General features: G+C 31.8%; 2 protein-coding genes across 2 annotated transcripts; both read left to right on the top strand.

Moving 5' to 3' along the window:
* Nucleotides 1-1,529: 1,529 nt before the first annotated feature.
* On the top strand, nt 1,530-2,354 carry LOC107864367 (glycine-rich protein DC9.1). Its single transcript, XM_016710724.2, has 2 exons — nt 1,530-1,671; nt 1,765-2,354. The coding sequence occupies exons 1-2, from the start codon at nt 1,578-1,580 to the stop codon at nt 2,199-2,201; spliced, it is 531 nt and encodes a 176-aa protein (XP_016566210.1). The 5' UTR covers nt 1,530-1,577; the 3' UTR covers nt 2,202-2,354.
* Nucleotides 2,355-5,996: 3,642 nt separating this feature from the next.
* Nucleotides 5,997-6,725, top strand: LOC107864368 (glycine-rich protein HC1). Its single transcript, XM_016710725.2, has 2 exons — nt 5,997-6,152; nt 6,247-6,725. The coding sequence occupies exons 1-2, from the start codon at nt 6,056-6,058 to the stop codon at nt 6,585-6,587; spliced, it is 438 nt and encodes a 145-aa protein (XP_016566211.2). The 5' UTR covers nt 5,997-6,055; the 3' UTR covers nt 6,588-6,725.
* Nucleotides 6,726-11,543: the final 4,818 nt, after the last annotated feature.

Here is an 11,543-nt window from a genome sequence, read left to right as displayed (position 1 = left end):
TATCAATAGCCATCATGAATATTTTTATAGATATTCCATAGTAATTAATTTATTAATTAGTTGAGAGGCAACCCTCCTACGGTACCTGAATGTACATTTTAATTGATATCTATGTCCTTAATTAATTATAGGTCCCACAAGTAATTACGTACTTAAATTTGTATGCAGTTGAACAAGTGGATACACATATTGTATATGTTAATTCATGTCATACGATACATTCAAACTAATTTATATTATGTCATGTAGGGTCGTGTGTCTACTAGGTGCACACCCAAGTTGGAATGCGTAGACTCCAGCCGAAACAATGTCAAAAAACACATTTATGTAGTATGCCTTTTAATAGAGTTGACAAGCGTTTTGCGGTTGAGATTTTCACAACTAATACTTCTTATTCTTTTTCTCCATATGATATTTGGTATTTGCTTTAAGAACCAATTGATTCAAATTATATAAAAACTTTATGTGTTCAATAGTTAAAGTACTTAGCATTGAATTCAATGTATTTTTAAAATTACGAATTCAGATGTATGATCGTTAGATTTTTATAAACAAATTTATGCTCCACATCAAAATTATTAGGCTTAGATGAAATTGGAGTCACAATTCTACTCACCTTTAGGAATAAAGTGCTTCCTATCAAAAATACTTTACATAGAAATGGAGGGATATACTTATCGATCACCCACCACCCAAAATGATAGCAATACTTCAAATATACGCAGTAGAAAACTAACATAATAGAGATTTTCTCAGAAATCAGAACTTATTTGGTAAAACTTTTATAAATTTCTTCGTAGTTATTGCAATTTGTGTTTTAGTAAGATTTAAGAAGCTCTTTTATTAGTATATATTAGATTACCAGTTTATTCAACTTTCTCCGAAAACAAGACTTTAAGAAAATAAATTACGGAGAAAAGTACACAAATTTACTGCATGCTAAATATAGAAAAAAGTTTAGGCTATAATCTTAGAGATTTTAGTTAAGTATAAAAATCATATTTAAGTAAAAACATTTCATCTTTTGTTTGAGATTCATTCCCATCACATAATAAAATATGTATTTTGTAAGCAAAATATTTATTATTCAATTATAATTAAATAATATAATTTTATAAATTATTTGATTTAGTGTACATCACAAACCTAGATAACTATTACTCCTTATGATGCCTCATTTTATTTTTCTAGTTTTAACTTAACATGAAAGTATAAGAAAATAAAGAAAAATTTTGAACCTTGTGGTGTTGATTAAACTAAAGATATATAAAATGAATCAAAATTTTCTTTAATCTTATGATTTTAAACATTACCGTGAAAATTAAAAATTAAGAAATTCTCCAAAATAAAAAAAAAATCTTTTTTAAACGAACTAAATATAAGAACAAATAAATAAAACTAATTACGTGACGTAGTGGCTGGGCAAGATTCTTTTATAATAAATGCTTTGATAAATGACTCTTTGAAATCCTTCAATCTCTAATAAATTCAATTCTTAGTATAAATATAACCCAATGTTGTATCAATTTCTTCATCCTTTAATTAATATAAACTAAGCTTTGAAGAAGCAAAAAAATATGGGTTCCAAGGCATTTCTATTTCTTGGCCTTTCTTTGGCTATTTTTGTAATGATAAGCTCAGAAGTTGTAGCGAGGGAGTTGGCTGAGACCTGTAAGATTAGTTTATTATTTATCTCTTTGAAATATTAGATTTCTTATTATATTATTTGACGTATTTAATTTTTAAATTTCACTATTTATGCAGCAATGGAGGATAACAAGGATGTCGAACAGTACAATTGTGGTGTAAACTCTGGTGGTGCAACTAACCGCCTAGGTGGCGGTTATGACAACGGATATAAATCTCCCCGGGATGGATATAGACCCCCACATGACAAATATCACGATGAATATAAATCCCTGGATGGCGGATATAAATCCTCATATGGAGAGTATAACAATGGACCATATGAAAATTATAACAACAGATATAAATTCCCCAAAAGTGGATATAAACTCCCATTTGGCCAATATAACAATGGATATAAATTCTCTGGTGACGGATATAATCCCTCACATGATGGATATAACTCTCTACATGGCGAGCATAAATTTTCAAATGACGGATATAACCCCTCACAGGATGGATATAACTCTTTAGATGGCGAGTATAAATCTCCACATGACGGATATAATCGTTAAGTGACTATCCAATTCTCGCAACAAAGCAACATGTATTATTATAAAACTCTCGTACGTATATAGTGGCAAGATCAATACTAGTAATAGTCTTGCTACTTAAGACCTTGTTGTAATAATTAAGTATGAATAAAACAACATTCAGTGGCCAGTGCATATGGATGGTTGGTCATGTAATAATTTTTTTTTATACAAGATACGAGTTATATATTTTCATAACGTATGTTTCTTCTTGTTTCTTTCATAAACTACTCTCCCATCCTTAATTAATTGTTTTTCTCTCTTCAAAATTGAAATTACGTAAAATTTGATCAACACTATGTTTAAATATCTTTTATATCATAGTAATATAATAAGAATTGTAATTTATAATACTTTTTCTATTTTTTTTTTGAAAATCTGAATTTTAAAATATTAAGTTAATTTATCTAATTTAATATCATAAATTAATCAAATTGGCACTCGACAAATGGAAAGCAAAACTTAATTTAGTTTCGGATGAAGGGAGTACTTCCCTAACCCCCCCCCCCCCCCCTGAATTCAGAATTGTAACACCCCTAATTTCTAAACTATGATTTGAGTGGTTCTTCGAACACATATAGACCCAAATTGGATGATTTGAAATGGTACATAGATTTCAAGATCAATTCCTTAATGTGAGACTAGTTTTGAATATGAATTAAGGTCATAGAGAACCGCTAGCACAAAGTTGAGTTGAAAACTTCTTTATCGATTGTGTTTAGCATAAGTTTTTACTAGAGTGAAATTCAAACAATCACCTTTACTTGAATACGAAGAGTTTTGTGGCATCGAGTCTTATTTCCACCACCACATACCATCCATTGTATTAAGGAACCGATGGATATCCGTTGATATTTTTTAGCAACAAAATTTGGGAAAATGTGAAAAGGAGAAGTGAAGATGCCCTAGTAAAGAGGTATGACAGGTTGACGATAGCGAACATCGAAAGAGGCAGAAGCAGGCTAAAGAAGTATTGACGGGGGGTTGATAATTAGACATGACATACAACTTCTTGAAGTATTGGGTTTGAAGGTAGTCGATTGGGTAGAGGTTACTGGGTATTTGAGCATTCTCTCGCTTTCCTGCGGGATCAGCTTGGTGGCCGTAATTGGACCTCCCTTCTTATCGGTGATGCTAGCATTATTCTCATAGTTTCTTATTCTTCGAGTATCACATGTGTTTTCTTTTGTTTTGTGCTTCGTACATCACATTTGTTTTTCTCATACTGTTCATTCCTTTGTATGTTGTGTATTGTTCTTCGCTTCATATTATTTTATTGTTGTTATTATTTTTATTTCTGAATTACCTTTTTTCAAACTTCTTGGATATGATTTATTTGGAAATCGAGGGTCTATTGGAAACAATCTCTCTATTTCTACTAGGTAAAGTCTGCGCACACTCTAGTACCCTCCCCAGACCCCACTTGACAAATAAAATAGAGATATATTTGAGATTTAAACTTTACGAGTTCAATGGTTAAAGTACTTAGCATTGAATTCACTGTATTTTTAAAATTATGAATTTGGATATATGATCGCTTGTTGCAATTTAAATAAAGTTTTATACACAAATTATGTTCTACATCGAAAGTATTAGGTTGAGATGAAGCCAACGTAGCAACTCCAGTACTTTCACCCCTGACAATAATGTTCATCTTTAGGGATAAAGTGCTCCCTATTATAAATAATTTTCTCTCAATTTTCAATATGAAGCCTCTAACTAAAGATGAAGGGGTATTTATCGATCAACCACTACCATAAATGCAAAAAAATATATAAAGGTTGACGAAGGCCCCTGAACTGAGGGTTCGGTCAGTAGAAGGAATGACTTTGTCTCCCCGAAAGAAGAGCGGAGCTAACATGGCTGGCTTCATACAAGTATAGTCAAATTAAGATGAGGACGAGACTACCATAGGAAAGCCTGCCCCCACTAGCTAACATAGAAAGGAAAGAAAATTTTATGAACCCTTGATTTTAATCTGAGGTTTAAGTCTTTATATTGGAATGGGTGAAGGGGCAAATGCTTCTTCTTTCTTAAACAGAACGGGCGCTCCGAACGTTTAGAGTTTTCCATCATAGTAGGAGAAAGCACTTCGAGCGACAGTTAGGTATATCCTCTCAAGTAAGCTTTCCCTCTCGACTTCGTTAACTAGACTTGAGAACTAATGCAATAAAGATTTTTGACTTTTAGTATTAACGTAGTTTAGTTTAAAACGTTTTTTCAAAATGTTCTATGTAGTTATAGCAATTTATGTTTTAGTAAGATTTAAGGAGCTCTTTTCTTAGTATTAGATAAGCAGTTTATTCAAATTTTTCCAAAAATAAGATTTTAAGAATATGAAATTACGGGAAAATGTATACAAATTCACATCATGCTATATATAGTAAAGTTTTCAAGTTATATTTAAGAAAAACATTTCAGCATTTGTATCAGATTCACACTCATCACAAAATAAAGGGTTCCCAAAATAAAATATATGTTTTGTAATAAAAATGTATATTATTTAATTAAATTAAATAAAAATATTTTAATAAATTATTTGATTTAGTGTACATCACAAATGTAGATAACTATTGCTCCTTATCCTCAATTTATTTTTCTAGTTTTGACTTAGCATTAAGTTTAAGAATGTAAAGAAATTTTTTTTAATCTTGTGATAGTAATTGAACTATAGATGTACAGAATGTAACAAAAAAAAAAAAATTTAATCTTATAATCTTATGCATTATCGTGGAAAATAAAAATTAAGAAATTCTCAAAAAAAGAGAAAATTTCTTTCTTAAACGAACTAAAATGCTTGTATAATAAATGCTTTGATAAATGACCGTTTGAAATCCTCAATCTCTACTAAATTCAATTCTTAGTATAAATAGAACCCAATTGTAGCATCACTTTCTTCATCCTATAATTAATATAACGAGCTCTGGACCAAAATAAGTCACTTTTTTAATGAATTCATTAAAGTAATATATTTTTTTGAAACTTTACCAAATTAGTATAAATATTGTTTCCAGTAACGTATTATGCTTTAAAAAAGTTAACGGACCAAAAAGAGTTGTGGATGACGTTAAAATAGGAATCATTATTGTTAGTAACGTTTTTGACATAAAACGTTACTGTGAGTAAAGTTTTTGGCTTAAAACGTTACTATGAATAACGAGACTCTGCAAATCTGCCACATCAGAATTGTTGTAGAAATTTGATGTTAAATTTGTTACTACCAAGTACGTTTTAGCTTTAAAACGTTACTCTGAGTAACGATACTATCAAATCAACTCAAAACTCTGTGACATCAGAGTTTTGGGTTACTCGGAGTAAGGTCACTCGAAGTAACGTTTTAAAACTAAAACGTAATTGACAGTAACAAATTTAACATCATATTTGTACAAAAATTCTGATGTGATAGAGTTGCAGAGTCTCGTTACTCACAGTAAAGTTTTATGTCAAAAACATTATTGAAAGTAACGTTTTATCTCAAAAATGTGTCTGACAGTAACGATTTCTATTTTAACATTATCCACAACTTTATTTGATCCGTTAACTTTTCTTAAAGCAGTTATTGGAAACAACGTTTATACTAGTTTGGTAAAGTTTTTTTTTAAAAAAATATTATTTTGATGAATTTATTTAAAAAGTGACTTATTTTGATCAAAAAAAGAGAAAAATTCTTTTTTAAACGAACTAAAAGTATATAATAAATGCTTTGATAAATGACCGTTTGAAATCCTCAATCTCTAATAAATTCAATTCTTAGTATAAATAGAACCCAATTGTTGCATCAATTTCTTCATCCTTAAATTAATATAAGTAAGCTTAATTTGAAGAAGAAAAATAAAATGATGGGCTCTAAGGCATTTCTATTTCTTGGCCTTTCTTTGGCTATTTTTGTAATGATAAGCTCTGAGGTTGTAGCGAGGGAGTTAGCTGAGACCTGTAAGATTATTTTATTATTTATCTCTTTGAAGTATTGAATTTCTTATTATATTATTGAACATATTTTAATTTTTAGATTTCACAATTTTTGCAGCAAAGGAATTGGATAACAAGAATGTCAGACAATACAGATGCGGCGTAAACTCTGGTGGGTCAAATAACCGCCTAGATGACGACTATAAGTCCCCACATGATGATTATAACGATAGATACAGATCTCCTGGGTATGAACCACATGACAAATACAACAACGAATATAAGTCTCGGCATGACGGATATAAATTTGCACATGGAGAGTATAACAATGGAAATAATCTCCCCCATGACAAATATAAAATCCCACATGAAGAATATAATAATGGATATAAATTCTCTAGTAATGGATATAACCCAGATAGCGAATATAAGTCTCCATATGCCGAATATATCCATTAAGTGACTATTCAATTCTCAGAACAAAACATGTACGATAATAAAACTCTCTTACATACATAGTGGCAAGGTCAATACTAATTATAGTCTTGCTACTTTAGACCTTGTTGTAATAAGTATGAATAAAACACCATTTGTTCATATGGATGGTTGATCATATAATATATTGTTATACAATATATTATGATACGAGTAATATATTTTCATAACGTATATTTCTTCTTATTTCAAAGCTTATTCATAAACTACTCCCTCATCCCTAATTATTTGTTGCTTTTCACTTTTTAAAATTGAAATTATGGAAATTTTGACGAATGATATATTTAAATATCTTTTATATCATAATAATATAAGAAGAATTACAATTTACAGTACTTTTTCTATGTTTTTTGAAAATTTCAATATTAAAATATTAAGTTAATTAATCTGATTTAATATCGTAAATTAATCAAATTGCCATTTGAAAAATGGAAAGCAAAACTTAATTTGGGACGAAGGAGTACTTCCACAATCCCCACTCCCAACCTCTCTGAATTCAGAATTGTAACACTCCTAATTTTTGAATTATAATCTAAGCCAGTCTTCGAACGCGTATAGACCCAAACTTGATGATTTGAAACAGTACATTGGTTTTAAGATCACAGGGAACCGCTAGCCCAAAGTTGCACTGAATGGTGGGGTTTATGGTTTCATCAAAGAAATTGCTTCAGTGTTACTAATGTTAAAAGGACTTAAAAACTTTTTCAATGTCACACAAATGCCTCAAAATCTAATATATTCTCAGCAAATATGGAAGATCAGATCATTCAAGACCTATATGAGGCTATTGGATATACAAGAGGGTAACTACCATTTAGGTATCTTGGGGTTCCAATCTCTCCAAAGAAGTAATCTACCCTGGATTGTGAAATGCTTATAGAAAAGATTATGAGCAGGGTCAAGGTGTGGGGTGTTAGGTTCGAAATGATGAGGTGTCATGCAGAAGCTAGCAAAGCAAATCTCGAAAGACTCCAAGTAAGAAGACATATGGAAAATACACTACTAAAAAAAAGGGAAAAACCGACCACAAAAACCGACCACATGTGGTAGATTTTTCACAAAAACCGACCACAAAACTGACCAAAATGTGTGGTCGGTAAAGTTGTGGTAGGTTTTTAAAAACCGACCACAAGTGGTCGATTTTTTTAAAAATATATATATATTTTAAAAATTAATTATTATTTTATTAAAATTGAAAAAATTAATTTTAGGAAAAAAAAACAACCACAAGTGGTCGGTTTTCTGAAAAAAAATCAAAACCGACCATAAAAAATCAAAACTCACATACACAATGCAACAACAACAATCCAATAAAGTAGTAACCAAATCAATACAACAACAACAACAACAACCCAAAACTAAACGTAAATATTTTTAAAATCCCCTTTACACGTACAAAATGTCCTACAAAAGTGAGTATGAAAAAACTGCAAGAATGCTTTCAAACAACAAAATGTCTAAATAATAAATACAACACACACAAAAATAAAAAATCTAGAAGTCATCATCATCGAATTCGGCCTCGTCTTCCATATCATCATCCGTGCTGAAATCATCCAGGGGGCCTAGACCTTTTGCAGCCCGAACTGCATCACCAGGATACGGAGGAATAACCCTCCCAGTCTAAATGAAAGAGCTGAACTGCTGCTGCAACATCTTGATTTGTGATGCTGTTGCCTTCTCGGTCTTCTTCTGCCTCTCTCTCTGTTCAGTAAACCTCTCTCTCTGTTCAGCAAGCTCTTCAGTGAGTTGAGAAATCGTATTTTGTAGTCTTTCAATGATTTCTCTATCAACTGAAGAGCTAGAGTATGCATCGCTGGACAAAGACCTAATATTATCGTCAAAAAAATTTGTGTGGAATCCATAGAAATGAGCTCTATTTGGAGGACCCACAACTTTTGTCCATACTCCTCCTCTACAAAGACGCGCATATTCGTCCTATACTCACAGCTTGGGTATTGGTTCACCCTGACTTTCAAGAGGCTGACTACTACGATACTCAACAATAAGACGCATATATTCGTCCTATATTTAAAGTAAAGTTAATACTAAAAGAAAAAAAATATTAAAGTAGTTATAATTTAAAATTTGTTTCTTACATTGATAGCTTTTGCACGAGCTTCAACCTAGACACCTTAATCAGTCGGGTCTTTTTTTTTGGTATGAGTCTCCTCGAATAGCTCATCAGTTGGTATTCGTCTACCTTATCTTTTTCCTGCATATGAAAACATTATATATCAATGTTCAAATAATAAATAAATTTAAATTGAAACAAACAATTAACACTGTAAAAGTTACATACCATTTCTTTCTTCGCAGCAAGAGTCCTTCTGCACCCGCAATATGTAGGGAGCCACCCTTGGATGATGCCCGGGCTTTCTTTCCTTTTTCACTCAGCAATTGGTATTCTGCGCTACTCCAATGGCGAATGTATAGTTTCCGTGCGCCTTCAGGAATCCACTTAGGTTTTACCATTTTCTTTCGGACATAATCCAAGAGATCATTAAATTTGGCTCTACATTTTATGAAAAAGTTCTTCTTTATAAGAAATGTATTTGCATCATCCCACCAGTAAAATTTCTACAACAAAAATATAATATTCAATCTTTTGTTCTAACAAAATGCTAATAAGTAGTCGATAAGTTAAATCCTTACCTTAAATTCTTCAAACATTCTCTCCCTATCAAGTTCTGGAACCTTTTTCCAGCTGGTCCAGTAGCCGTTGAAGTGCCGAGTAATGCATATTCACGCCTTTTGTCCAACTCTAGCACCCGGTCTAAACCTACAACACAAAATCAAACAGTAATTTCATAGAGCATAATAATATAGTAATAAAAAAATGAGTAACGTATTTATATTTAGAAATCTTACCCTCTCGCAACTGGAATAAGATAAATCCTTCCAGAATCATCTTTGTCTCCTGGCTTCCTAGTAAGTGATGGTGGATGCACTGGCGTGGGCGGATCTGAAGCACCAGATGGAGTGCCTCCAAGATGAAGATCCGACAACCCAATAGATCCTGCATAATCACTGTGTGAAGCTGCATGACTGTTGCAGGAGGGTATTGATGATGGTACATGTCTGGAGGGGCCAGCAGCTGTCCGATAGTACCGTGCTGGCGGTGGAACCATCATAGCATCAGAATGAGTCGGTGCAGACCCATGTAGTGGCCCCACATGCATAGGAGTAGGTATCGAATCATCGGACGACCTAGAATATGAGGGTTATGCTGGCACATCAGCAAAGCGACCCTCAGATATATGAATGTCTGTCGGTCCTCTATAAGGCGGAGGTTGTCTATTTTTTTTGGTTTCGTAGTATCAAATTTTGTCTTACCTTTACCACCTCTGCCTGACATCTAAATTATGTTAAGTTAACAAGTAGTTAGTTACTACAAAATGAATGTATAAGAAAACATTTCAAGTAAATAATTTCAAGTTACTAATTCACATTTAAAATAGCTCCAACAACACGAGATATAGACAAAAATATTTTTATTACTATGTAAATCGTGGAAAAGTGGAAACAATAAAGTAAAAGATGTTGGGTTCGAAATCGAGAGGGCTTCATGCGGAAGCTATAAGTTGCAAACCATTGTGGTGACAATTCAGAAAACACATAAAACAATACTAAAAAACTTAATATTATTATATTATTTGACCAATTGGCCTACATATAAAACCTAATATTAAAAACATAAAACTAATAAGAGAGAAAATTTCTCCCTAAACAAGACTACATTGCGGATACTATTGTGTTATGTTATGAGAAGGGGAGTCTTCTATTTATAGATGTCCAAAACCTTTCTTCCAAGAAAGAGGTTAGCCAAATATGAAAAAAAATTATATTTTTTTTCTTTCAGGAAAAGTAAAAGTAATTATGGTAACTTTTATTTTCCTTCTAAAAAAAAAACTTAAATATAGTAAAAAAATCAGGGCAAAAACCCTAACAAATCTCCCTTTTTGGTTTGATTTTCTTCACTTGATCCTTCTTCTCTTCATATCACGTGCATGAACTTTGTTCTTGATATAATCTTCATAACTGCTGCTTGCCATGGTTAAAAATAAGGTTTAAAATATCATGATTAAAAATTAGTTTAAAAGTAATAGTTTATTTTCATTTTTAAAGATGCAGCAGCAGGCGTGTTGAAAATATGGTTGAAACTTGTTCTCCACATGTAGTTCAACAAAAATCTTCATTATCGCCCAAATTGTTGCAGCTTGATTTTGAAAACGCTTTGAACCTGTTTAATCTCGTCTCACCACACCATTGGATCGTTAAACCATAAGCTTCGATACCACTTGTTGGGTTTGAAATCGAGAGGGCATCATACGGAAGCTATTAGTTGCAAACCATTGTGGTGACAATTCAGAAGACACATAAAACAATACTAAAAAGCTTAATATTATTATATTATTTAGCCAATTGGCCTACATATAAAACCTAATATTAAAAACATAAAACTAATAAGAGAAAATCTCTCCCTAAACGAAAATCTTAAAAGACTACATTGTGGATGCTATTGTGTTATGGTATGAGAAGGGGGGTCTTCTATTTATAGATGTCCAAAACCTTTCTTCCAAGAAAGAGGTTAGCCAAATATGGAAAAGAATTATATTTTTTCTTTCAGAAAAAGTAAAAGTAATTATGGTAACTTTTATTTTCCTTCTAAAGAAAAATAAAACTTAAATATAGTAAGAAAATCAGGGCAAAAACCCTAACAAAACAATATATTACATATCAATCTTAAACAAGAAGCATAAAGGTAAATATATAGTACAAAGCATAAAGACATCAATACATAATAAATACAACCTACACAACTAATCCTCCTCTTCTGAAGACTCTCCACTAAACCATTCTCCCTCTTCGGAGGTTTCCTCATCTCCTACCCACTCAGCCTCTTCTTCCGCAGTATTA

Source organism: Capsicum annuum, chromosome 3 (genome assembly GCF_002878395.1).
Source record: "Capsicum annuum cultivar UCD-10X-F1 chromosome 3, UCD10Xv1.1, whole genome shotgun sequence".
Taxonomy (NCBI): domain Eukaryota; kingdom Viridiplantae; phylum Streptophyta; class Magnoliopsida; order Solanales; family Solanaceae; genus Capsicum; species Capsicum annuum.
The sequence above is the reverse complement of the archived record's forward strand: the minus strand, read 5'-3'. Positions and strand labels throughout refer to the sequence as shown.

Excerpts from the sequence above, each read along its gene's own strand:
- LOC107864367 (XM_016710724.2), top strand. The coding sequence starts at position 1,578 with ATGGGTTCCAAGGCATTTCTATTTCTTGGCCTTTCTTTGGCTATTTTT. Across the intron at positions 1,672-1,764 it reads GAGGGAGTTGGCTGAGACCT|CAATGGAGGATAACAAGGAT; the intron begins GTAAGATTAGTT and ends CTATTTATGCAG.
- LOC107864368 (XM_016710725.2), top strand. The coding sequence starts at position 6,056 with ATGATGGGCTCTAAGGCATTTCTATTTCTTGGCCTTTCTTTGGCTATT. Across the intron at positions 6,153-6,246 it reads GAGGGAGTTAGCTGAGACCT|CAAAGGAATTGGATAACAAG; the intron begins GTAAGATTATTT and ends CAATTTTTGCAG.